The following is a 27,765-nucleotide window of genomic DNA, read 5'->3' on the forward strand; positions in this document are numbered from 1 at the left end:
GAATGACAAAAAAGAGATTTAATAGGGGGAACTCAGAAGAGGGCAGATGACCAATTGACCCCAGAAAGAATCATCAGTACTTATGGGCCACTTGGGCCCAAGATGGTTCTTGGGGGTATAGAACCCCTATTTATATGTTGAACCGCATTATCAGATTACCAGCAGTCCTCAAAATCATAACAAATCAAACCACCCTGGCAATAGACCTTATAACAGCACAGCAAAACCAAATGAGGGTGGCGATAAATCAGAATAGACTAGCCCTAGATTATCTCCTGGCAGAAGAGGGTGGAGTGTGTGGAAAATTTAACTCACCAGAATGTTGCATGGACATTGATGACCACAGGGAAACTATTAAGAATATCACTCATAACATCTGCAAACTAGCACATGTGCCCATCCAAAAGTGGATTCCCCTTTTTAAAGCAAATTGGTGGGAAAATTTCTTTAATGGAGGGTGGATAAAAAGAATAGTGTTTATTGGTCTGTGTGCTTTAACAAGTATTATTTTTCTCCTGTGTGTAATCCCCTGCATGATATGGATGATAACAAGTATTACCCAAAACACCCTAGAAAAGATGACCCAAGAAAAATTGATGGTAATGAAAGAGAATTGGGAAGAGGGAATCAATGAAACTGCTAAAGAAATAGATGAAAAATACCAGAAACTGAGAAGTTTGTATGGGAACTAAGGGTTCATCAATTGGTGTGACTTTTCCTTGATGCAGGCAAAAGCCTGATCAAAGGATGAGAGGGGAGACTGCTATAAATGAGTTTCAGTTCACTGAAGTTAATTATACCCATGAGTTAATAATATGTTAATGAGTTCATAAGGTTAATTATAAAGTTAAATTCATTATATTACTTATGTTGGTTAGTAGGCGGCAAGATGCTGTACTAAGTGTAACATTTAAACACACCCATTAAATGAATGTGCATGAAAGCACCCATATAAAGGAAGATGTTTCTAGAATATCCCACCAGAAGAGGGTGATGTCATCAAGAACGTGGATTGGACCAGACGAGAACCAACCAGGAGAGACCTAGACCGTGATTGGACAGGAACGCACCAGAGAAACGAGCCAATCACATTTGGACAAACGAGCCAATGAGACGAAGGATCCCAAATGGACCAATGGGGTGTAATAAGCGAGGCTATAAGAGTGACCCAGTGCTTTGCACCTGGTCCTCTGCCCTTTGGGATGTGCGAGGGAGAGCGCCCAGCATCGAGTGTGCTGTTTTCTCTGCCTTGGCACGAGAAATACTGAGCTTAACACTTCTGTTCTTTGGCTGTTAATTAACAAATAGTTGTTCTTCACAAGCCGGGGAGTGAGTCATGTTGCTCACCACGCCCTGGTTCCCCCCTTGTCACCAATGCCAGGCAGTGTCCAGCGTGGCACATTGTGGCATCCTGGAGCTTTCAGCTGCACAATGTGTGTGGCCAAGCACATGTCCCCTCAGGCTCCTTGTCTCAGGAGATTTTCAGCCAGGCTGCAAGAGCTGCATTTGCAAATGCATTTGAGTGCTGCAGCACCTCTGCAGGCACCTGACACAGCCAGTGGGATCCAATGTCCTGGCAGGAAAATCCCCGTGTGCCTCACAACGAGTTCCACAAAACAGCCTGGCAGCTGCTGGCCTGCAGAACAGAGAGTTCTGGAAAATCTCCTTGGCATGGCTGAGAGCTCTCCTCCCTGCAGAGATCCTACAGAATGATCTCTGCACCAGGGCAGCTCTCTAGGAGGAGAAGTGGACACAAGAAAAGGAGCTTTTGCATCAGACCAAGGCCTTGTGGCATAAGTCACAAGCACTTGGTGTCCCTGCATCCCTCCCGCCCCAGGCAGCGCCTTTCTCCTCTGCCCCACACAGCACACACTGCAACGCCCCAGAGACCAAAAGGCTTCGGCCTTCAGCAGTTTTCCCCAAGTCAATGACTACAGCAAAATGAAAACAACAAGCTCTTCTGATTTGTCAATTCCATCATTTTATTTCAATGAAAGCATCTTGTGGAACCTGTTCTAACTGAGCAAGAGCTACAACTCAACTGCCTGAGGAACATATTCCAGAGGAACATATTCCAGGCCAAATGCTAAATAATATTATCTATCATAAAAAAAGAGCTCCCTAGCAGTTTTCTTTACCAACCAATGTCTAGTTTAAATCTTTGGAACTCTTTACCTTGTTTAAATAATTAATTTAGTTAATTAATTATTAGGGTTTAATTTTAATGAATTTTGTTAGTTAGCTAGCTAGTTAGGTATTAATTTTCTTTAATAATTAATTTTGTTGTTGTTCCTTAATTAAACAGGAAAAGAGGGCATGAGAGGGTCTTTATCCAATTATCTTCATTCTAGAAGAGAGCTCTACTAACATCTAGCCCTATATTAACCTACAGAATTTAAATCTAATAAATTCTCTTACTCTTGCTCCTCAAATTCTTGAGGCAGCAAGTACAATGGCACCTCAGTCTTAAGCCTCCTGGCCTTGCAGCAGATGGACATTGCCACCCAACTTGGTGGCATCTGCAACATGACTGAGGGTGCCTTCACTGGTCTTGTCCAGATCATTGGAAATGTCACTGCCAATGTCAGGGTTTGGTTACTCAGACCAGAACCCTGACTTGCTTTGGCACTTGCTTTGGCACGTCTTGTTTCCTGGTCACCTCCATGTCACAAAGAAGGAGAAGCAGGTTCTTTGTTTGGGGCCTTGCCAGAGTGGAGAAGGTGCCTTTGAACCAGATTTTTTGGGGAAGGGAACCTCTCCATCCCAAGCCTGCCAGTCACATGCCAAGAGCTGTGAGGGGTGCCTGGGACAATGCAAAGGCACTGCAGATCCTCCAGCCAACACATCCACTTTCTGCAGGGCCTGGCTCAGGGGCTGTGCACAAACACACATGGAGCAAAGGAGAGCAAGGACAGAGCGTTCCAGAGCTCATTCCAGTGCTCATGCCTCCATGGGTGTTACACCATTGGCATTCCCACGGAGCCATGGTGGGATGGCTCCTCTGACTGGAGCACTGGAATGAGGTGTCTGAGGCTCCCAAATGCCCTGAGCACCCTCCTGAAGTGGGACAGCTGCCACTCGGGGACAGCCACAGCCACAGCTGAGCGCAGGCCTTGCAGACGCTCAACCACCTGTGCCACTCTAGGAATTGCTGTCCCCAAGTGCCATCTGGAATGTCCCATAGGAGGGACCCTGAGTCACTGTCTGTCATCCTCTATCCTCCAGGCTGGGTGGCTGCATTCTGGCCACAAGTCACTTGGGAGGGACACAGAGCCACTGTCCTCGTCAGTGTTCCCACTCAGCTCTCTGTCTTCAGCCCAGGCCTCTAATGGGAGAGACCCTGAGCCACTCTCTGCCTCACTGCTCCAGCTCAGCTGTGTCTTCAGCCCATGACCAACATGGCAAGGAGCCTGAGCCATTCTCTTCCCCAGTTTTGCTGCTCAGCTCTCCATCTTCAGGCCATGCCTTGCCTGGAAGGGACCCTGAGGCTCTCTCTTCCTCAGTGCTCCAGCTCAGGTGTGTGATCTCTGCCCACTCTGTGGACAGCCCTGGCAAACTGCACACAGACCTGAGCTCCTCAGAGCTGGATCCCTCTGTGGTTGGTGCCTCTGACAGGCATGGCTCTGCCCCTGCCCCTGACCCCTGCCCACCGAGATCTTCCAGCTGGCTGGGCAAGGGGCTTGGGGGCACTGGTGCATAACTGGGTATGGAGTTGAGGCCTTTTCCTTGCTGTGAGGGGCTCTGATGGGCAGAGCTGGGCCTTGGCCTGTGGCTGGCCATGGATGAAGTTTCCTGTGCTCTGCCCAGGCCTGGCAGGGCCTCACAGGAGGCCTCTCTTCTCCACTTCTTCAGCTTGGGTGTCATTCATGTTCCCCTTGACAGTCTTCCTCCAGGATGACACAGGCGTTTTCCTCAGTCTCTGGTTCTGTCAGCACAGCCCCCGCTGCTGCCCCTGCCCCTGCCCCCTGCCCACCCAGAGCTTCCAGCTGGCCGGGCTCCGGGCTGGGGGGCAGCAGGGGCTGTGCGGGGCAGCTGCCCGGCTCTCCGGCCCCAGTGCGGGGGCTGCTGCTGCCGTCCCTGTCCCCGTGCCCTGATGCGGGGGCCGCCGTGTCCCCGGCTGCTGGCCGCGTCGCCGGATCACAGCCGCCATCCCGCTCAGGATGGCACGGGAGCCGCGCCGCAGCGAGCGCAGCAGAGCCTGGCCGCGGCCCCTGGGGCTGTGCGGGGCTGCCCGGCTCTCTGCTGCTGCCGCCTGCGCCACAGAGGCAGCACAGGAGTCACGGTGCTCCTCAGCTTCCTGCGGGGCTGCCCGTGACTCGCAGTTGGACAGCTGCACGGAGCAGGAGAAGGATGAGGACCAGCTGGCCCTCTGCGGTGCAAACGGCCCCCCTGGCACAGCAGCTCCCTCCGTGCCGGCAAGCCCGCCCCGAGCTCCGAGGCAGCTGCCTGCTAGCCCATCCCTCACCTTCTGCCTTCTGCCAAACATCAGCCACTTCTTCTTGGGCTGCACGTCGCTGCTCATCTCCTTGTCCGTGGACATCTTGGAGTCGCTCCGATGCTACCCTAGCCCGGGGAGATGCTGTCTCCAGACGGAGCTGCTTCCCTGGCACTGAGCACCCCTAGCCATTTGGTGCCCTTTTATAGCCTCCCGCTCACGCCGTGTCCCCAGGTGTCACAATGGGCTCTGGGCACACGCAGCCACACGTCACAAAGGAGCCTGCAAGGCGCTGCTGTCCCCACGGGCCACTCCCCAGCAGCCCCAGGACAGCGGCGGGCTAGGGGGGCTCAGAACCAGCTGCAAACCGGCTGGGACCGGCTGGGACAGCAGTGTGCAAAGAGGGCGGTGACAGAGCTGTCACACAGCCTCTCGCAGGGACACATCAGGGACTGCAAAAGCAATCAGTGCATGTGCCACAGCTTTAAAAAACTGTGTTTGCACATCATGCACAGCTGTAAAGTTCTAGAAGGCATCGCTGCAGGCTGAAATTTGTTTGTAAATAATTACAAGGTAGAAATACTTGTGGAAACCATTAAAAAAATCCTTTTTCTGTACAAAAATCATTTTCTGGAGTCTATTAACTCTGATAATAGCACAGTCAGCATAGAATTTTTTTCTAAAATCAGGCTAGAGGCCCCACTGAAAAATGCAGAGGCTCTTGCACATGGAACATGGAACATGGAACATGGAACATGGAACATGTGCAAGACCAAGGTTATGGTCTAGAATTGTGGTGTGCAAATACTGGGCTCATTGGGAAAAAGGTTTTCATTCCAGCAGAGATGAGAATTCCATCATTTGCCCCTTTAGAATGCAGAATAAAACAGAGGAGAACTCCCACGGTTCAGGAGGCAAAGGAAAGAACTCCAGAGATGAGCTGTTGGAATACAATTTCTAAAATGGCTGAAACGTTCACACAGCTCCATTTGAAACTGGGAAATTGCAAGAGGAAGTGATGGTGAATACTCCCATTTCGGAGGGCTTGGCTGGGCTCTTGGGAAGGACTTGTTCCCTGGGAGGGTGGGGAGGCCCTGGCACAGGGTGCCCAGAGAAGCTGTGGCTGCCCCTGGATCCCTGCAAGTGTCCAAGGCCACGCTGGACACTGGGGCTTGGAGCAGCCTGGGATAGTGGAAGGTGTCCCTGCCCATGGCAGGGGGTGGCACTGGATGGGGCTTCAAGTTCCCTCTCAACCCAAACCGTTGTGGGGTTCCATAATTCTCTGGTTCTACAAACTACTGTGAAACATTTCACATCAGCGTGGAGAGAGCAAGTCCATCCTGCTTAGAGATCCAAAGCCAACATTTGATGTGTTTACATCTAACAGAATTTTGTCATGATTCTGGAACAGGAGATTCCTCTAAAATGTAATAGTGGGATCTTAAAATCTTTCAATATAAGGATTTAATGTGTGCCATCTACCAATGATGACTCTGAATGAGGCTGCATGTGACACTCTCCAATATTAATTTAACAATTAATTCTTCAGGATATTTGAATGACAGTGAATTTACTGTCATTCACAAACTCTGACACTGAAATTTCTTGAAAGTCAAAATGGAAAAGTAGTTAGATTTACCTCTCCAAAAGACAACATATATTTTATAATTTTCAAATTATAAATATGTAAAAGTAGAAGAAGAACCCAGTGAAGCAAATTAGGAAGAACAGAGCTCTCTAAGGGATCCCTGAATATTTCTTCACAGTAAATCACAAGAGCTCTCCTAAGCACTGAGTGAATGCTTAAGTAAATTGAGTACCCATTAAGCATTGAGTAAATAAACAACTGTGATTTCCAGGCTCATTGTCATGCATGTTTTTTTAAGTTATCCATAAACCCTTTAAATATGTTTGGCATTTCTATCTCTTAGAAGCTATTGGGAAATTTTTGTTACACTCCTTGAGGTGAATAAAACACACACTTGTTCTGAAATATTGCAAAGCAAAGCACAGACAGTTGGTGTCTTGGTTCAACCCAGGCAGCATCTCACAGCCCCTCGGTCACTCCCACCAGTGGGATCAGGAAGAGAGTTGGGAGGGTAAAAACTGGAGTGGGTTGAGATCAAGGCACTTCAACAGGGAAAGCAAAAGGCACCACATGAGCAAAGCAAAAGAAGGAATTCCTTCAGCCCTTCCCAGGGCTGGGCAGCTGTTCAGCACCTCCAGGAGAGCAGGGCTCCATCCCACAGAACAGTGACTTGGGAAGACAAAAGCCATCCCTCCAAACGTCCCCCTTCCTCCTTCTTCCCCCCACTGCATATCCTGAGCATGAAGTGACATGGTCTGGGATATCCCTGGGATCACAATGATGCCTTAATAATTTTGGGTTTTTTTTTTCTTCATGTGTCTGTAAATTGGTGTAGTTCTCTCTTCTCACAGAATGCAGAAAACTTCTGTTCCCAACACATTTAACCAAAACAAAGCTCTCTGGATAGAGATTCAAGGACATGTTCATTACCCTAGGGCCAGAAAATATCTGAACAACAGTGGAAAGGGGGGAGCAGGGCCTGGGGTGGTCAATATCATCGCCTGAAGGTGTGATTAGAGAATTAGGGACCAATATGCTAATAAGACAAAACTTAAAAAAGATAAAGAGCTTGTGATCTGGTATCTATTTTGGGTGTAGTCCCTGAGGGAGACTTTGCTTGCCTGAACGTACCTTGAAGGCCTTGAATAAATTTGTCTGCTTTTAATACACCTAATTGTTTTAGCCTCTGTTTTCATGTAGCCTGTTCCAGGCATCAGAGTCACCCAGAGATAAAGGACTGAATGTCTGCTGTGACCCATGAGAGCTCTGCAGCCCCTGGGGACACAACAGGGACAGGGAAAGGAGTGTGGGCAGTGCCTCCTCTGAGCCTCAGGGAACTTCCAGAGGAGGATCCAGGGCAGCCCCAAGGCCATCTGGCAGGCCTGGAACAAGGCAGGCAGCTCTGAGCAGCCTCCATGGCCCCAGCAGAGCTCGTGTGGGAGGGCTGAGTGCAGGGAGCACCATCAGCTGCCTGTGTGTCCCAGCTGGAGCAGCAGAGCCCAGCAGAGGCAGCCCATGGCCCCAGGCAGCACAGCCCCCGTGCTCTGCAGAGCAGCACCCCCAGCTCTGTGGGGCTGTGGGGAGCAGGGCAGGGGCTGCAGCAATGGCTGCTCAGGCCAGCACAGCCGTGATCCCCTGGGAAAGGCTCTGTGGGCAGCTGGGATGGGCCAGGAGAAGAGCAGGAGCCCTTGTGTGTGTGCACAGGAGTCCTGGCAAGAGCTGGGGCAGCAGGAGCTGCCTGAGGAGCCCCGGGGCAAACTCTCTGCTGCTGTCCTGGGCAGTGGGGCTGTCCTGGGGCTGCAGGAGATGCCAGAGCTGAGGATCTCCTGAGCATTCCAGACACAGAGTCACTGTCCCTGACCTCCATTGCTTCCCATTCTTGCTGCAGGGCCAGATAGGACTGGGCTGCTCTGCTGGGCTGGGGCAGAGGTAGGGAGAGGCTGGACTGGGCAGTGCCAGGGAGAGGAAAACAATGGACCCTTGGTTATACAAGTCCAGGCAGTGTCAGAATGGTTCCATGGAGCCCCAGAGAGTCACAATGATCTCCCTTATTCCATGGGCCCCCAGAGTGTCACAATGGCCCCTCAATTCCATGAGGCCCTGAAGTGTCCAAATGGTCTCCATGGTTCCTGAAGGCCCTGCAGTGTCACAATGGCCCTTGGTTCCATGATGCCCCACAGTGTCACAATGGCCCTTGTTTCTATGGGGCCCTGAAGGACCCCAGAAAGGTCTCCTTGGATCTGCAGTATCACAGTGGACCCTTGGTTACACGAAGCCCCGAAATGTCACAATGCTCTCCTTGGTTCCATGGTTCTCCACAGTGTCACAGTGTCCCTTGGTTGGTAAGGGCCCCATGATGTCACAATGTCACAAGGCCCCTTGGTTCATGAGGCCTTGCAATGTCACAATGGTCTCCTTATCTTCATGGGGCCCCACAGTGTCACAATGGCACCTTGGCTCCTTTAAGCCCCACAGTGTCACCATGGTCCCCTGGGTTACACGAGGCCCTGTAGTGTCACAATGCCTCTTTGGTTCTATGGGGCGCTCAGTGTCTGTTTTGCTGGTGGGCAGTGTCAGTACCAAAGACAGAGACACCAACTGAGGGAACAGTGTAATTTATTATAACACAAAACTGCAAATTATTACAAAAGAATAAGCTCAACAATGCATAGATTCATTAGCAAAGAATCACAAAAGGATAAGATGGACAAAGCACCCAGTCAGCACTAGCAAAGATTGCCTGAAGGGATTTAGAAAGATCCATCACCAGTTAGCCTCAGACTTTACCATGACCCAGCCCCACACATCAGCTGGGGAAGCTGTCACAGCCAAGGACTGCAGAGCCACTCTGGACACTGGGAATTCCTGCAGCTGTGTCCACCCACAGGTGAGGCTTCCAACCTCGCTGGGAGAGAGCCCAGCTTGGAGAGTGCTGAACAAACAAACTGACAGCACTTCTAGTGCAGGAACATCTGGATTCATTCTCCTCTTGGATTCTCCCAAAGCCTGGCCAGGGCTCAAGGAGGAACCAAGGCAGTTTTCTTTCATACTGCAGCCCCAACAAAGACAGATGTGGCTTTGTCTGGCTTCTAAATACAGAAAGGTAAATACAGGTTTCACCAGTGCACAGATACATAGATCATTTTGGTAATAATGTTTCATTAATGAGCAGATACAAATATAACCTTTGTTTGGAACGTTCATCAAGAGGTCAGCTACTGCTCAGGCCTCAGTAAAGGACTGTTCAGGCCTTATTAATTCAATGGGTCCTTTGACTGACAGATGAACTACAACCTTCGTAACAATTCTTTTGATAATAGTTTTTTAGAACAGATTTAGGTATAAGTGTAAAGGCGTCACCACTGGATTTCAATTAAGTGCTGTTCAAGTTCATTACTCAGATCTATAATTTACATTCCTTTTAAAACATGACTAATTAGTTCCTATTCTCTATGTTCTTTATCAAATCCCCCTTTTTCTTGAGACTGTGTCTCTTTTCAGACAAGTCTCAGTGCTCCATTTTTCAGCACAAAGTGTCACAACAACTCTAACATGGAATCATAACACACCAAGTGCACACACTGCAATGATTACAGTCACTGCCACAAATGCATTTCACAGCAGCCTCCAATTTGACAGCCATGAAGCCAATCCCACCAGGGAGAATTTTCTTCTTTCTGCCACTCTTCTACTGCTCTTTCTATTGAGGTCATTCCTGACTGTTGAACTCCAACCCATTACTGATACAAGTGCAACATTCTTGTTCTAGAATAGCACAGGTTCCTCTCTGGACAGAAAGCAGATAATCCAAGGCCATGTGGTTCTGTAGAGCTCCAATTTGTGTTTGTTGGAGCTCATAGGATGTGCTATTCAATATTTTAACGTTATAATTTGCTACTTCTTCTAATAATCAATTTAGCTCATTAGCATAAACTCCGCAGGATAAGGCAATGCACATGGGACACAGGGTGAACCAGAATCTTTGGCTTTCTGAAATCAAAGGCACTCTTTGGGTGGAAAATGTTCCCTTGGCCCCAACTCTTCCCTGTGGTTGTTGCCAAAGTAGCCAAAAGGGTGGCACTGCAGCTGAGAGTGGTGTAACACTGACCCTGAGCAGCTCCAGCACCCCAAGCTCTACTGACATTGTGAATGATGTTCAAGCACAGAAATCTTTTCACAGGGTTTGGCTTCTCCTGAAGGAGAACCTTACTGAATCCTGTGAAATTGATAAGTTTGTTCCTTTGTTCCACAGAACAGTGTTCTTTAATTATCCCTGCACTGGCTCTGTTACAAGTCAGAGTCCATTGACAGAGTTCTGCCACCCTGTAGCATGGGCCCTCCAAGGGAATCCTGTTCCTCCCAACATTGGTTGAGAACATACCCAGCAGTTTGTTACATTGAGTACTTTCCCTACATTGATCTTTACATTTCAATAAAAATTTTCATTGCTAATCCCTTGGTGAAACTCCAGAGGTGTTTCTGGCAAACAAAGATTCTGGTTGACTATCAAGATACAACTTACAGCCATAAACAGTACTTCAGTGACAAGGTTATTCATTCAGTTTCCTCAATCTCATTCAGGTCAGGAACAATAATTCCATTGTCCATGGAGCTGGCTCCTTTTTAATTCCACAATAATGCCCCAAGGTCCTTTGCTGTTCAGCTTCACTGCGGTGTCTGTGGGTAACAAGGCTTGGTGGGGTCCTTTCCCCTTCGGCTGGAGAGCTGCCAGGTCCCAGTCCTTGAGGTGCTCCAGGCTCCTGGCTGGAATTCCTGTGGAAGGCACTCAGGGTCACATCAGCCTTCACATGGAGCCCTGTGGATCAGAGCATTTTCCAAAGGGAACGTTGGGGCAAACAGGGAGATTTGGTCTGGCAGGATCTGTCAAACAACATCCTATAACATCTACTTGTTCTCCCATACAACACTTGGCTGCAGGGACATATTCCCATTGTTCCTGCCCAGGTTTCAGGATTAAAACTGTGCTGTCTTTCCCCAGAGCTGTTCCTTCAGCTGGCTCAGCAGGGCCATTTGGCCTCTGGACCCACACCTTGGCTCCATTATTACGACTGCTGGATCCAAAACCTTTATCTCCACAAGCAGTACTGATTTGAGGTGGATCTCCTTTTTTCACAACTGTTTTTAAAACTGTATTATCAGTAATTGTCCTATCCTGTCATGGGGTTGCATAATCAAATCTTGTTCACTATTGTTAACCAGAATTTAACTTCTTATTGATTATTTGTATCGATTTCTCCTCCCATGACATGAACAATTTGCAAGGCCAAGCTTTAGTGAGCAGTTATGAAACCAAAGTGTCCTGGAGGAATCTGAATTCCTGTTTTGGTATTGATAACTCTCATTTCCTTCAGATTTATTCTCAGTAAATCTAATGCATAAAGGTCCAGCCATGCAGCTTCTGGAGTGAGGACCTGTAAGGGGTTGTCCATCAGGACAGGTTCCCATCTCCTCATTTTTTCATCTGCTCTTTAACAAACCCTCCATCCATTTCACAAATCCTACAGCTTGTGGATTGTGTGGTATATGAAAAACCCAGCAGCCTTAATCACTTTATTTCTCACAGTAACAGACAAAGCATACCATATCACAGTATCAGAAAACACTATAAAAATAGCCAATTTCATCCCATCCTCCTTTATTCATTATACACAAACTCGCCAATTTTCCCACTGATGTTCAGGTCCTGGCCAAACATTTTCTGTAGGGTATTTAGTGTTACATCCCTGAGCAGCAAAAGGTAACAAATTGTCAGCATTATTTCACATTATTATTTAGTTTGTACCTACATATATATACATACATACATATTTTAATTATATTTTACATATAATTTTTATTATAAATATATATATTTATTATATTATTATATTATTTCACTTGCACAAAGAAATCTGAGCTCGAGATTAAAAACTTCTGTTGCTCCATGTGGGAGCATTCCTAAACCAATTGTTCCTTCTGTTGGTGCTTTTTCCAATATGCTGTTAACAAAATTTTATCCTCATCTTCCCAAACCCACAAGATCTTTTCCTTTCTCTGTATGCAATTTTGGATGCATTTTAATACATCCAGCGGATCAGCTTCTTTTAGCTGACTTCCCCATTGCTCACACGGTGCTCTGATCTCAGCCCACTCCAGAGCCAGTGAACTATAGGGAAGGTCTTCCCAACCAGGAATCTTGGATGGGACCAATTCCTTACATTTATATTCACCAGTTAGCCTCAGACTTTACCATCACCCAGCCCCACACATCAGCTGGGGAAGCTGTCACAGCCAAGGACTGCAGAGCCACTCTGGACACTGGGAATTCCTGCAGCTGTGTCCACCCACAGGTGAGGCTTCCAACCTCACTGGGAGAGAGCCCAGCTTGGAGAGTGCTGAACAAACAAACTGACAGCACTTCCAGTGCAGGAACATCTGGATTCATTCTCCTCTTGGGTTCTCCCAAAGCCTGGCCAGGGCTCAAGGAGGAACCAAGGCAGTTGACTTTGACCATACACCCCCAAACCAGGCCAGATGTTGGATTTCATGGCCTTGTTTAGCTTCTAAATACAGAAAAGTCAATACATGTTTCACTAATTAGTGGATACATCTATCACAATGCTAATGATCATGAATATTTAGTTAATGAGTGGATACAAAGATAGCCTTTGGTTGGAAGGTTCATGGAGAGGTCACCTTTGGCTCAGGCCTGTTGTTCAGGCCTCAATCAGGCCTCTTGTTCAGGCCTTGGCACTTCAGGGATGTGGTTTAGTGCTGGGCTGACAGTGCTGGGTGAACGGCTGGGCTTGATGAGTTCAAAGGTCTTTTCCAACAGAAAGGATTCTAGAATTCCAGGATTCTATCTGCTCCATTCAGCTTGGTCCATGTTAGCAGCATTATTTGCTCAGAAAGTTCCCTCTTGGTCAGCTCTGAAGGCCTAAGGCTTCAGGCCCTTTAGCTCCTGGTGCTAAGCTGCTCATGCTGAACGAGATGAGTCGAAGAGAAGAATACAGTTAATCCAATTCCTTCTGGGACACTGAGAGGGGAGGGTGTGAAAACAGGAGCATTGTTTGGTGTCACCTCCTCTCTGCCCTTCAGGCCTTTCAGTGCTCTGAAACAGCCAAGAGCTTTCTTCAAGAGTGCAAGGAAGCAGCTGTTCCTTCTGCCAGGTCTGCCTCTCTCCAGTCTCTGCACTTGACTGCTTTTGTCCCTCTTGCTGTGCCCTCTGTTCCCCCTCTGCTCGCTGGCTGCTGCCCAGGACTGTGCAACTGGCCCAGATCAAGTGCTCGAGAGCCTCATTTCTCTGCCCTTGGAGCTGCCTGGGCACAGCAGCCTTTTCCATCTGCAAGCTCCATATGGACAGGGAGTGCCCAGCTCCGTTCCTTGCACAACCTCCAGGAGCCCAGGGCCTGCCATCTCAAGTCCCTGCTGGCACTGAGGGCTCCCAGGTGCCTCAGGCTGCTGTGACACCACTGCAAACAGGAGGCAAGAGTGGCAGGGGCTGTGCTCAAAGTCAGCTCCATTTGCTGCTGCTGCTGCTGCTGTGGGGTCATTTGTCCAGCCCTGCCCCAGACTCAGGGATCAGCTCCAGGCCCTGCTGCTGCTCCCTCGGGATCAGCCACAGTTTGGTTGTTGCTCTCAATGCCAGCAGAAGCAGTGGCTGAAGCAGCAGGTGCTGACAGTGCCCCAAGCCCCGGGGCCAGCGGGAAGGGAGCTGCTTCACACGAGATCCAGGAGCAAAAGACATTTCTTTTTTAGGACATGTTTTCTGTTTAAGGAAAAAAAGAATAGAAAAAAAGCCTAGATGAAATATGAAAGATAAAAACAAAACTCAGGTGTGTAGTGTAAAATCTTCTGTAACTTTGGGTTAAGAGGTAACTGATCTTTTGTAAAAGAGAGCTCAGTTATTTCCTTATTCAATGTGCCAACAGCATGGATCTATCTTACTGACTTCAGCAGCCTTTTTTTAAATAGATTTTGGGGTTGTTTCCAATATTAAGTTATTTTAAATTGTGGTTGAAGCAATAGGAAATTGATTGTGCCATGCCAGCTCCGAGCAGGACTGGGAATCCAGATTCTGCTGATCCCCATCTCATTAGCAAGATGCCCTTCCTTCTCACCCTGCAAATGAGCTGTGCATTCCCTTTGAAATTGTCAGGGGTTTCTTAAAGATGCAAAGTCCCACTTACAGCTTTTTGCTCTGGTTTGGAAGTGGAGAAGGGCAATTCTTCATTCACCAACTCCAGACTGCACTGCCTTAGGAACACAACCCACTCGCCAGGTTTGGCTCACTCGTGGCACTTCTAGAGGAGGAAGAAAGTGCAATTGCACAATTCCAACCCAAAAGGAATGAAGAGTGGGACAGACAAAACATCCTGTGGACATACAGGCATTCAACTGGGACTGTGGAGTGTTGGGGTTCTTGCCAGTTGGATGTGTATCCCTCACTGCAATCTCTGGGCCTGCAGGAGAGTCTCACTCACCTGCACAAGCAGAAAGCTCCGTCGGTGTGCTCAGAACAGGCTCGTCTGATGCAGAGCTGTCAGAGCAATGGGAGGGCAGAGCAGGCCCAGCTGTGCTCAGGGCTGAGCCCCAGCAGAGCCCTGGCAGACCCCAGAGCAGCCTCAGCATCCACAGAGCCCTGCTGGAAGGAGAGAAACCAGAAACTGCCTGTCAGCTGAAGGCTCCTGTCCCCCTTGTCCCAACTGCCTGCAGTGCCCAGGCCATGCTGGCTGAGCTCAGAGCTGTGCCCAAACCTCCCCATCACTGCTGCCTGTAGGAGGAGAGCAGGAGGGCAGGACATGTGCCCAACCTCCAGCCAGCCATGGCAGATCCACCTCTTCAGCAGCTGCCCAGAGCAGGATGCTCCTGTGCTCGCTGCCATCTCCCCAGAGCCCTCATCCCACCCCTGCTGAGAAGATGGGGATCCACCTCATGGCATCTGCTGCTGGAAGAAAAGCTGCTCCCAAAGGATGTCCTCACCTTTCTCCAAGGGCACATCTGAACCATTCTGCAGCTGGTCCCAGCACTGCTCCATCCAGACCAGACAACAGTGAGAGCTCCTCCTTTAAAAACCAAACAGCAGAATAATGAGATTAAAAACCAAAGGTGGAAACAAGAAAAAGTTACAACATTATCACTGTCAGGAGCTCAAGGAAGGACTGACCCCTCCATGCCAGGGAAAATCCCACTCATGGCTGGGGCAAACCAAGGTTTCTCCCTTCCCCCTTCATTGCTCCCCCAAAATAATGGTAACCCAGGGCAAACAAGAGCAGTGGAGCAGCCCAAGCCCTTCCCTACCAAACAAACCTGCTGCTGCACAGCTTCGGGAGTCCCACCTCTGCTCCCCCCATGGGGGTTTGTTTTGGTCAGGGTGGCTGCCCCCAGCTCCAGCCCCAGCCCAGGGCTCGCTGCCTGCTGGGGGCTGCTGCTAGGGCCTGGGGCTGCTGCTCCCATTTGGGATCCAGCCCAGCTAAAAATCAGCTTGGCAGCCCACTGAAGAATGAGCTGCACCTGCCCCAGCAGAGCGGGCAGGGAGTCTTCGGTGCCCAGCCAGGCCATGCAATGCCCACGTGTGGGAGCATCCCCCTGGCTGTGGACTCATCTGCACGTTGGCTGTGGAGCCTGGCTCTGAAGCAGGTGCCCAAATCCCAGTGCATCGTCTTCAGCTTACCAGGGGCCAGGTCGAGGGAGATCTTGTCATCCTCAACATCATCCTCCGTGTCTCCAGCAGCAGCCCCACCTGGTGCAGCTCCTCTGGGGGCTCCTTCTTCCCTGGGGGTGGGAGAGACCAGGCTGTCAGTGTTCTGCCCAGGGCCCCAGCTGAAGTGCACCGAGCAGGACAAGCAAAAGCAGCTTTCGTGGTGGCCAGCAGTGCTGGCAAGAGCAGCTCAGCTCCAGCACATGAGAGAGCTGCGTGTTCCCATCCCATGGCCCCTGCTCCGTGACACGGGCATGACAAAAAAGGCTGCGTTCCTTGGATTTTTATTGCCAAGGGATTTGTGTGGAGCTGCCACTTACCAGGCCAACGAATCCAATGGGCTGTGAGGCTCTCTCCCTTCTTCTACGGCTGATGAATATCCTGCACCCAAGGATCACTGAACAGGTCTTCCAAGGATGGCCTGTCCATGGAGTGCACAGATAAACACCACCGGATGAGCCCTTGGCAGTCTGCGGAGAGGAAGCAGAAAGCACCAGTCAGTTGGAGAAGGCTCCTGTCTGCTTTGCCCCACTATTCCTGAGCATGCCCAGGCTATGCTGGATATGCTCAGAGCTCAGCCTAAGCTTCCCCATGCATTCTCTGCCTGGGAGGAGAGCAGGACGTGTGCCACCTCCTCAGCAGCTGCCAGAGCGGGAGCTCATGAGCCCATGAGCCCGCCGCTGTCTCCCAGCGCTGCTCTTCCCCCCCGTGCCGCAGAGATGAGGATGCACCTGGAGAGAGCCGTTCTGGCAGCGGGAGCTGGCCCCAGCTGATACTTCGGCCCCTGCTGAACGGGTGCTCCCCGCAGACCATCTGGTGCAACACGATGCCCAGGGACCAGACGGTAGCTGGCTCGCCGTAGTACCAGCCGAAGTCCTTCCACTCCGGGGGGCTGTAGGCTGCTGTTCCTACAGAATACACACACAGTCCATCAGGGGAACGCTGCCTTCTCCCAGAGCCTCGCCCCAGCATCCCTGGGCACGCCGGGTGAGCCGCTGCCTTCTCGCCAGCAGCACCTGGGACTCGGGCACAAACTTGGGCTTGCAAGAGGGCAGCCCTGGGAAGCCCTGGGAAGGCCCAAGCTTGGGCCCTGACATGCTGGGCCACCAGATGCTGGGAGTGGGAGCAAAGCCCTGGCTGGGCTCACCTGCAAAGCTGGTGTATGCTGCCTCCTGGAGATAGGTGCCACAGCCGAAGTCAATCAGCTTGGCCTGTCCCGTGCACAGGTCGATGATGATATTCTCTGGTTTGATGTCCCTGTGCAGGACCCCGCAGATGGTGCAGTGCCACACAGCCTCCAGGACCTGCTGGAACAGCTCCCGCGCCACCTCCTCAGACAGGAAGCCCCGTGCCCGAATGAAGCGGGAGAGGTCCTGGGAGTGCTCCGGGCGCTCCATCACCATCCAGATGCAGGTGGAGAGCTCAGCCCACTCCAACAACTGGATGATGCTAGGGCACCCCGTGGACACCTTGCTCAGCAGGACTATCTCCAGGGGTGCGCTGGTGCCGTCGGGCTGCGGGAGGAGCACCGTGCCGTCAGCGGGGCTGATGCCGTGCCGAGGCTGCACAATGATGCCCTCAGCCAGCCCAGTATGCTCTGCGTCCTCCGCTGAGCCCACGCACCCGCTCCCTCTCCATCCCTCCCTCCTTCCCTCCCTGCAGGCGTCCTGGTGCCCTGCAGCCTGCCGGGCCCCGGCTTATCCCCACGGACCCGGCACGCCCCGCTTTCTCCCGCTCGCCCCAATGGCTCACTCACCAGCTCGGCCCAATGCCGGACGCGGCGCCGGGACACACACTTCATGGCCACCTGCGAGCCAAGGGGAGCAGCAGCATGAGCTCGCCGCCCGCCCTGCCGAGCCCCACCCTCCTCCTTCTCCGCCCGCCGCCAGCCCCGCCACTCACCGGGGCGCCGTCCGCCACGCGTGTCGCTGCATAGACGCTGCCGAACCCGCCTTTGCCCAGCAGCGAGCCCACCCGGTACCGCTCCAGCAGGGCCTCCTGCGTCGTCCCTGCGGGTGACACGCGGATCTCAGCCTCCGGCCCGGGGCCAGACACGGCCCCCGACCGCCTCTGCACCGCCCCGGGCCGGGCATCCCCCTCGCAACGGGGCAGCGGCGGCTCGGGGCCGGCGGCCGCGCTGTTGAGCGGCGGAGCTCGGGCCGGGGAAGCTGCGGCCGAGGCGGCGGGAGCGGCCGAGCCGCGTGTGTCCTCCTCGGGCCCCGGGAGGAGCCGGGGCCGCCGCCGGGCTTGGAGCCGGGGCCGCCGCCGGGCTTGGAGCCGGGCTTGGGGCCGAGACAGCCGGGGCCGCCGCCGGGGCCGCCGCCGGGGCCGCCGCCCGCACAGGCGGAGCCAGGGACAGGCGATGCTGCCCCAGCCGTGGCCACTGAGGCCCGCCCAGCAGCGCCACAGCCATGCCGGCGACAGCCGGGCGGAGCCGAGAGCGCGGCGGGCCGCCCGGGGGCGGGAAGGGGGCAGCCCCGGCCGGGGCTGGGGGCGGGCCGGGCGCATGGCCCCGCCCGGCAGGGGGAGAGGGAGCCCGCGAAAGGGAGGGGACACAGGGAAAGGGACACCGGGAGAGGAGGCGGGACAGGGGGAGAGGGAGAGGAGGAGCAGGAGAAAGGGACGGAGAGGGTTCTGGAAACTGTTCCTTAGCTGCCGCCGCTGCCGCCGCTGCCGCCGCTGCAACTGAAGCTCCGGGGCCGTTAGTCCGAGTCTCCGTTAGTCCGAGTGGCCGTTTGTCCGAGTGGCCGTTTGTCCGTTCCCCGCTCGCCCCCGCGCGCCCCACGGCCGAGCCCCGCGTGCCCCCGGGGGCAGCCCCTGAGTCTGTCCAAACACGGGAACTTTGCCGTGTTCAGCCCACATCCAGAGGCTTGACTGCTGCACAGTGGCACAGCAATCCCCTTGGCTGCTCTGTGCATTGTCCCTGCTGAGGGTCAAACACTAGCAGAGCACATTCCCTGTCTCTAGAATTCATACCTGACCCAAGCACTGCACTTGTGTCTCCAGCATTGATTTCCAAGCAGAACAGGGAAGTACAAACTGTATGTAACTCATGGTATTTTGGAGAGTCTAAAACATGCTAAGTCATAGATCTTCGAGGTGAGACCCATTTGCAGTTAATGGCATGGAGAAGTAGTGCAACATGGAAAAGGGAAGCATAGAAATAAATAGAGGAAAACATCTCAGATTGTTTCTTTGCATTTTCATTTCACTTCTGGAAAGCTGTTTCAGTTTTCCAGGAATCTTCTCCACAGTCCTGCTTGCTCTTTTCAAGAACCTTTCCTGGAGGGAATGAATTGCTGGGATTATTGGGCTGCACTGGCCCTGGCCGGGTGCCAGGTGCCACCAAAGCCACTCTGTCACTCTCCTCACAGGTGCAGGACACAGAACCCAGGAGGAAAGGCTCGTGTGCTGGGATAAGGGCAGGGAGGTCACTCACTGGTCACTGTCAGGGGCGCAACAGACACAAGCTAGGGAAATTAATGGAATTGATTTCCAAGCAAATCACAGTAGGAGAAGGAGAACTAAAACAAACCCTAACAAAACACTTTCCCCACCCCTTCCTCCTTCCCAGGCTCCCAGCCTCCACCTGCAGTCCCTGCTCTGCTCTATCTGCACAGGAAATTTGTCACCAGCCACAAACTTTGCTTTAGCCTCATCTCGGGATCCCTTCCTGGAGAGGAAGAACTTTCTCCAGCAGAGATTTGGAGTGTGACAGCCTTTGAGGCTCAGGGTGTTTCTCCTGCAGCTCCTTGTAGATCTCTTCTTCCCGTGCTGGGTCTCCTGTGCCACAGAACTCTGCCAGCTGCAGCTTTGCAAACATCAGCTCAAGGTCTGGATGTTCCTGAACAATTTGCTCGAGGTCCTTGGGGGCTGCATCCAATGCATTCTTCTTGTCTTCCCCCTTTGCATGGAGCCAGTGGATCTGCTGGCCCCTGGCCAGGGCCTGGCAGAGCAGGTGGAACCTGGGTCCTGCTGCAGGAGCTGGGGGAGCTCCAGGACTCGCTCTGGCCGCTGGAGCAGCCACAACACAAGCCGTTCCCAGCCAGGAGCCGAGGGCTCCGTGTGGCTCTGCAGGACCTTGTCCCTGGGGCTCGTCTGGATCAGCGCGGGCAGCTGGGCTGCACTTGGCTTCCTTTGTGTCCCTGCTTCCCCTGGGACAGCAGCTGCCCAGCGCCGAGGGGACAGCAATGGCACCGGGGCAGTTTGGGGTGAGGTTCAGTGTCAGTGCCTGGCAGAAATCCCAAATCCTTCCCGAAGGAGCAGCGAGTGCTGACAGAGCACAGGATGCTCTGCTGAGCACGGGATGGACCCAGGGTGGACAGCTCCGGACTGGTGCTGCCCGTGCCGCGCGGGGCGGGGCCGCTTTGGGGACCCCCCAGGGCAGAGCGCTTTGGGCTGCTTTGGGGCTCTGGGCACCTGCAAAACCGGCGCTGGGCACGGCAAGAGCGTGTGGGGGCAGCTGGGGCCCTACTGGTGGCACTGGTGGCGCTGGGAGTCCCCTGGCCACAGGTGAGGAGCTCTGGGGTGAGCTGGGGGAGGAGCAGGGGGATGGGGCTGGTAGATGGGAGAAGGGGTGCTAAAAGGTGGGGTGAGACCCCCCTAACCGAGTGGGAGGGGAGTGGAACCCTGTAAAAATCAATGTTTACCAAATATGTTAAAAGCCACTAAGAATGAAGAGGGGTGGATGAATTAGCTTTTGTAATGAGGGAAATAAAGGAAAAAACCCACAACAAAACCCACTGGGGGACTGAGTCCAGGATATCTAATCTTTGAAATTCTCTGCTTGGTGTGGGATAGAATGAAATTGCAAAATCAGTAACAGTGAATTGTTCAATTTATTTAAAAACAATCCCATAAACAGGAAAAGGCCACCTCCTGGAACAGTTAAACTGGGAAATTCACCTGGAAGTTACTGGAAATCTATTTCTCCAAATTACCCAGACAAATTTGGAATCACTGTCTTTTGGTATTGGTGAACAAATTTTCTGGATGGCCAGAGGTCTTTCCCTGTCGCACCAATAAATCCAGGGAAGTGGTAAATATTATGCTTAATCAATCATACCAAGATTTGGGGGCAACTTGGTTTGTCTTCAGGGAGAAGCCTCCATTTTATAGCAGATGTGGTGCAACAGCTGAGCAAAACCCTGGGTATAAAAAAGGACTGACAGAGCCCTTGATGACCACAGGTGAGTGGGAAAATGGAAAGGATGAATCAGAATATGAAACAACAAATTAGGAAAATGTGCCAAGAAACCTCTTTAAAACAGCCACAGACCCTTCCTCTGGCTCTTCTGTGAGTCAGAATTCAGCCAGGGACAAAAACAGTGAATTGCTGTAGGGTTGGCTGTACCAAACACCATCAGTTCCTGGAGAAATCCATCCAAAGGGAGAAACAGACTTAAATCTATACCTGGTTTCTTTAGGAAAGGTGGTTTATAACCCTGTCAGGACCAGTTGCTGTGGATGTCCCTGTTGATCCATTCCAGTCTGGGGATTTTGTGTATGTAAAGAGTTGGAGCTCTGAACCCTTGAAGGAAGAGTGCAAAGGAGCTTTCCAAGTTCTCCTGGTAACCTACACTGCCCTCAGGGTGGAAGGAATTGAACCCTGGGTTCATCACACGCAGGTAAAACCAGCAACCACACATTAAATACAGCAGAGAGAAAACTGACTGATACCCTGGACCCTGCAGGTTACATATATATATATATATATACACTACTGTTTTAGGTATCAAATATGATTTTCTAAGGGGATGCTGTTTATTGGATCTAGATGAAGATGATGACTAATTGCATATTTATAATAACAATAGAAACTATGTTGTTAACCTCTGGGGAGGGAAATGTGGTCTTAAAGTTAGTGCAAGATTTTTGCAGATTACAGAATGTAACCCCTATAACAGCTTGTTTGCCAACACATTTTCTCTGCAGAAAATCCAATTCTGTGGGGAGCTTTAGTCAGCGCTTTGACAAAAATCTGGGAACAGGTGTGGGAAGGAAATAGCACCCAGGGCAAATGGAAAGGGATGGAAGGAGAATATTCCTTCCAAAGGAATTCTTACACATCAGAACGACACTGTTGAGAATTGTAATATCTCAAAACTGGACCTGGAAATCACCTCAGGAAATATCTATTGGCTGACAGATTGCACTGATACCCCTTGGGGATGTCAAATTTCAGAAGTATGGAACAGCCCTCAGACAGGACAGTGGGAATATATCCAGCCAGTTCAGTGGTGTCTGGACTGGGAAGGGAGCCCAGGCCTCCCAGAGGACCCCTTACAGGTGGGTATAAAATACCCTGATTTAATAAGGCCAAGGCCAAAGGATCCCAGGGCAAAGGAAAAGTGGAATTGCATTTGGATAGACACTTGAACTGTTTGGAATCCTGAGGTACAGTGGCTCATGGCTGTGGCCCAGGCTCTGAGGGTGGGATGTGTCTGTAGAAATTATTCTGCCTTTCTTAATGACATCTGTTAGGTCTCACCTAACAAACAGTTCAGCTTGGCAAGTCACAGACTGTCAGCAGGACATGGTGAAATCATTAGTTCACTCAGGATGGGTGGGAAGTGATGGAATTTGGGGCACACATTTGCCCTTGGGGGAATCAAGAGCACAATGGACACTTGGGGTTTTAAGGTTATGTCCCTTGTGGAAGGAATCACCCCTGGGAACCCAGCTGTGGGGAAAGGTTAAAGGGGATGAAACTTGGAAACATCCCAGCATGGGAACTGCAGTGGGATGGATTTTAGAATCCATCTTTACTCCTCAAAGATCTGCCTTTAGGAACAGACCAAACACACAGCATTGGAGTGCAAATGGGAACTTTAGTGAATGCAACTCAGTTGGGGTTTACTGAAATAAATGAACAGTTGAAAGCCACAACTAAAATGACCTTACAGAACAAACTGTCATTAGATCTTTTGCTGTTACATGGAGTATGAGGATACTTGAATTGAAACAACAAACTTGTGTGCACCTTCTAAATGTGATGCTGAATTGGATGATCAGGCAGAGAGGATAAAATCGGTTGCTGCATCCAGCAGGGAATTAAGGGGTGGATTAGAAAGTAACTGGTTAAATAAAATATTTAAAGGACTTGGATTTTCTCTGACTGCTTGGTTGGCCTTACTTTTGTAAAATATGATTGGGATCACAGTAATAATTGTGATTATGACACTTGTTTTAAGCTGTGCAAAGAACACAACTGTGAATGCAACTGAGGAACTGACAGAATGTGAGTAAAAGAGCAGAGTGAGGCTTATGAAGGCTTGAAGGGAAGAGGAGCTTCCCAAGCCTCAAAGAGGGGGAATGTTGCCAGATGAAAAATCATTTGCACCTGCTGGGTTCATACAATGCTTACTGTCCAGAACCCCCTGGCCCCTGGAACCACACAGTGCTTATTCTGTAGGAAGCAATCAGCCCAGGTGTGCCAACTTCTACCAGCTCACCAGGCAGTCAGGTATGACTTTGGGGTCACCAACCACCAGGGACCACCAAAGAGAGCCCCAGGACAGAAGAACAGATGTGCAAAGGGTGGGGGGAAGTATGGTAATGATTTTGGGTAAAAGATGATCATATGTAGGTTTATTCTGGGACAATCACTGAATAGGTCTGTAAAATACAGGATAGAAACAGGAACTTTCCCGTGCTCAGCATGCACAGCTTTGGAAGGAGCTCTTCCCTGTGCATCTGGCCAAATAAAGAATGCTGCTGCTTAATGCTGCACTGGTGTTAAGAAGGTTTTTATTTTACTGAATTTTTGGGAACACCTCTGTGGCTGTCATAGAACCACAGAGCAGCTGTGATGTCAGAAAGGAGCTGTGTGACATCACAGAATGCATTGTGTGAGGTCATCAAGCAGCTATGACATCATAGAGGGAATGAGTGACATCACAGAGCAGGCTGTGACACAGAGGAGGCTGTGTGACATCACAGAGAGGGCTGTGACATCACAGGATGGTGATGGGACATGGTAGAGTGGGCTGTGATATCACAGAGCTGCCTGTGGGACATCACAGAGTGGGCTGTGACACTACGGGGTGGTGGTGTGACATCACAGAGCAGGGTTGTGACATCACATATAGGGCTGTGACATCACAGGGCAGTTCTGTGACATCACAGAAAGGCTGTGGGACATCACAGAATGGGTAGTGACACGCAGAGTGGGTTGTGACATCATAGGGGGGACTGTGTGACATCACAGGGCAGCTGTTAAATCACAGACTTACTCTGTGACATCATAGAGGAGGCAGTGACATCACAGAGTGAGCTGTGACATCACAGCGCAGGTGTATGAAATTACAGGGAGGTATGACATCATAGAGTTGTCTGTGACATCACACGGTGGCTGTGTGATGTCACAGAGGGCTGGGTGAGGTCACTGTGAGGTCACTCAACCCCACCCACCTTCACAGTTCCCCCACAGAAGTCCAACACTGCTCATCTGACCCCAAGCACTGTCCCACCTGCAGGATCTGCTTCCCATCAGCCTCTTCCTCCTGCAGCCCCAAGCCCAGGTTGGTGCTAAACAAAGGGCACTGGCTCAGGGTCATCCCCCGGTGGGGCTGTGCACCCCCTCTGCCCCCTCCCCAAATTCCCTCCTGGGGGAGCAGGAGCTGGGTCAGGAGCCCTGTGGGGAGGGAAAAGGGGGTGACACTGGGATGGGGAGGGGTCACCCACGCTCTGGGGGACACACATGATCCCTGGGGACACCCCTCACCTTCTCCCACAGCACCAGGAGGATGAACCCCAGCATGGAGCCCCTGAACCCTGGCAGCATCTTGGGGAGCAGCGTCTGGGGGCAGCTTTGGGGGTCTGGGGGATCACAATGGCCTCAAAGCCCCTCCCAGCTCCATAGTCACTCACAGGCCTCTTAAACCACCCCACAGCTCCTTCTAGGATCCTCCCAAACCACTCCCTGCAATATAAATGGTCCCAAGAGACACCATAACCCCTTTCCTATCTTCTCCAAGACCCACCCAAATTCTCTCCAAGCCACAGAGCCAGGCCAGGACCCCAAAACTCCCTCACAGACTCCACCAAGACCCTTCCAAGCACCACAAATGCCCCCAAGAGCCACAAAAGCCCCTCCCAGTCCCCTCAGGAGCCCCTAAACCCCCTCCCAGCCCCCATGACACTGACCAGGAGAGGTTGGTGGACAGGAACAACCACAGCTGGGGGCAGCTTGGGCACTTCAGCAGCAATTTGAGCACCTTGAGGAGCACACCCCAAATGGGGAGACCCAGGCCAGGCACTGGGACAAAAAACCGGAATTAATGGAGAACAGATGGGCTCAGGTGGACACGTTTTGCTGGCACAACTATGAGATCATGGCCATGTACCCCAGCCTGGGCAGCCCCAGAACACCCAAATCCTCATTAATTTTCCCCTGAATCTCAAAGTCACCCACAAATCCCAGTAAAATGGTGCAGCTTTAGATTACTTTGTTTCATTTATTTAATTTTACCCCAATTTTGGGTTGTTTTTACAGGATGAAGAAGGAAATTATTCAGGTTGGAAAAGATCTCTAAGATCATCCAGTGTTGCTTGATGCCACCAGAAGAAACAACTGGACACAGCAGGTGACATTTTTTAGGGGATATAAAGTTAATAAATCAGCCCTTCCCAAAGAATTTCCGATATCAATGTGAGTCCCGATGGATGTTCCAGCCTGTGTTTGTCCAGGTGGCTACAGGGAATCAGGAGGATGTGGAAGCCACCAGCCAGGTGTCTTCCCAGTGTGGGTCCCTGCAAGTGAGGGTCATCAGGGCTCTTCCCAACGTAGGTGCTCCAATGGGGAATGAAGTTGGAGCAGCACATGAAGCTCTTTCTGCAGTCAGGGCACTTGCAGGGCTTCCCTTACCAGTGGCTCCGTTGGTGTTTGGTCAAGTGAGAACTGCTGGAGAAGCTCTTCCCACACTCAGGACACTCATAGGGTCTCTCCCCAGTGTGGATGCGCTGGTGGGTGATGAGGGTGGAGTTGTTCTTGAAGCCCTTCCTGCACTCAGGGCAGCAGAAGGGTCTCTCCCCTGTGTGAATCCGCCCGTGTAGAAGGAGGTTGGAGCTGGTCAGAAACCTCTTCCCACATTTGGAACACTCATAGGGCCTCTCCCCAGTGTGGACCATCTGGTGCTTGATCATGTGAGAGCTCCAGTTGAAGCTCTTCCCACATTCCCCACACTCATAAGGCCGTTCCCCAGTGTGGATTCTCTCATGGACGATCAGCTCAGACCTCCTGCCGAAGCTCTTCCTACATTGCTCACACTCAAAAGGCCTCCCGCCAGTGTGGATCCTCTGGTGGCGAATCAGGCTGTAGCTCTTGCTGAAGCTCTTTCCACATTCCCCACACTCAGAGGGTCTCTCCCCGGTGTGGATGTGCTGGTGGCTGACAAGGTGGGAGTTGAGCTTGAAGCCCATCCTGCAGTCAGGGCAGCGGAAGGGTCTCTCCTCTGTGTGAATACACTGGTGCAGGAGGAGGTTGGAGCTGGTGTGAAGCCTCTTCCCACACTCAAAACACTTCTAGGGCCTCTCCCCAGTGTGGATCCTCTTGTGACCCTGCTGCTTGCTTTTCTTCCAGGACTGATGGAGGTGATGGACATCCTGTATATACGTTTTATTAGTTGTTGTTATGGCCGTTTGTAAATATGTTTTTCAAATTTTAGTTTTTGGATACAACCTTCCACTATAAATGCATTCTATAGATTGTTGTTGTTATAAAGGTTCTTCTGTTGTAAATACCTTCTGCAGCATGTTGTTGTTGCTGCTCTTCTGTAAATAAATTGTCATTTGTTTTCCACTCCCGAGCTTTCTTTGCCATTCCTCTGGGCACAAGCCGCATATACAGGGTTGTGATTTGGGCTTGCTCCCTGTTCCTGGGGCTGGAGGTCTCTGGGGCTGCTGGCACGGCCACCCCAGGGCTGGGGCTCTCTGCGCACGGGGAGCTTTCACTCACGCTGCTCCCGGCACTGGGCGCTGCCCGTGTTCCTGGGCTGAGGCAGAGCAGTGTCCCCAGGAGCATATCTGTTACCATCAGAGAGGCGACTCTGACAGGAGCAGCCTCTGCAGCGATGCCACCAAACAGGTAAAAACCTTCTGCCGGCCTTCCTCCTTGAGCCTTCGGGAGTCCTGGGCCGAGAGCTGGCATCAGGCTGCAGGGATGACAAATCCCTGTCATGCTCTGAAGGCCACGGCAGCCTTGGGAATTGCTGGAGCCAGGCTGCGGGGAGCAGCTTTTGGAGCTGCAGGGGCTGATGGTTAAGCCTTGGAGCCTCCAAGGGCTCTGGGCTTTGCTCCTCCCGTGCATTACATTTCTGTGCCATCGTTCAAGAGACGAAAGCCACGCCAGGTGATCCTGGCGCTGCCCGATTTCCTGCTGCTGGCAGCAGCCACTGGAGCCTGAGCCCGACTCGGCTGAGCCCTGGATGGGGCAGTGCAGGCCGTGCTGGGCAGGGGCCGTGGATGCCCGGAGGTGGCTGTACGGTCGGCGCTGGCTGCCGGCACAGAGTCCCGGCGGGCTGCGATGCTGGCAGCGGCAGGGCTGCGGGGCTGGGGCTGCGGGGCTGGGGCTCCCACAGGAGCCCGAGGGCCAACAGGTGCCCGAGCTCAGCCCCTGCCCGGGCAGCGTCCCCTCCGAGCCCGGCGCTCCCCGAGCACGGCCGGGGCAGGCACGGAGCTGCCCGGACACCCGCTGCCCACGGCAGCCGCAGCAGGGCCGGCAGCACCTTGGGGCAAAGGGGGCTCGGCCGGCGCTGGAGGCTCCGGGAGCCGAGCGGCTCCGGCTGCCGGCAACTGCAGAGCTGCCAGGCTTTGGCAATCGCCGAGGCCAGTGCCTTGCCTGGCTGGTGGAGCAGAGCCATGCCTGATGTGCCCTGCTCTTCCCAGGAGCTGCTGAGTCTCCCGGCTGGGAGGAGAAAAGGGTGTGAATGCCTTTAGAAAGGATGAGAGAAGCGGAAAGAAGCAGTCAGGTTGTGGAGAGAAACGAGAGGGGTCTGTAGGAACATCAAACCGTGCAGGTTTGTTACCGAACCAAGCTCAGCC

The 27,765-nt window shown here is 52.0% G+C and overlaps 1 protein-coding gene and 1 long non-coding RNA gene across 2 annotated transcripts in view; one reads left to right on the forward strand and one right to left on the reverse strand.

Moving 5' to 3' along the window:
• The window catches only part of LOC146421086 (uncharacterized), a 453,431-nt gene that overhangs the window by 184,235 nt on the left and 241,431 nt on the right, over window positions 1-27,765 (forward strand). The gene's annotated exons all lie outside the window — the stretch shown is intronic.
• Window positions 15,599-26,145, reverse strand: LOC146421094 (serine/threonine-protein kinase pim-1-like). Its single transcript, XM_085047657.1, has 7 exons — window positions 25,983-26,145; window positions 17,626-17,891; window positions 17,480-17,530; window positions 16,871-17,237; window positions 16,455-16,631; window positions 16,044-16,193; window positions 15,599-15,797 (listed from the first exon to the last, which is right to left on the reverse strand). The coding sequence occupies exons 1-6, from the start codon at window positions 26,143-26,145 to the stop codon at window positions 16,087-16,089; spliced, it is 1,131 nt and encodes a 376-aa protein (XP_084903783.1). The 3' UTR covers window positions 15,599-15,797; window positions 16,044-16,086.

Source organism: Lichenostomus cassidix, unplaced genomic scaffold (assembly GCF_008360975.1).
Source record: "Lichenostomus cassidix isolate B80296 unplaced genomic scaffold, HeHo_3.0 HiC_scaffold_43, whole genome shotgun sequence".
NCBI classification, from domain to species: domain Eukaryota; kingdom Metazoa; phylum Chordata; class Aves; order Passeriformes; family Meliphagidae; genus Lichenostomus; species Lichenostomus cassidix.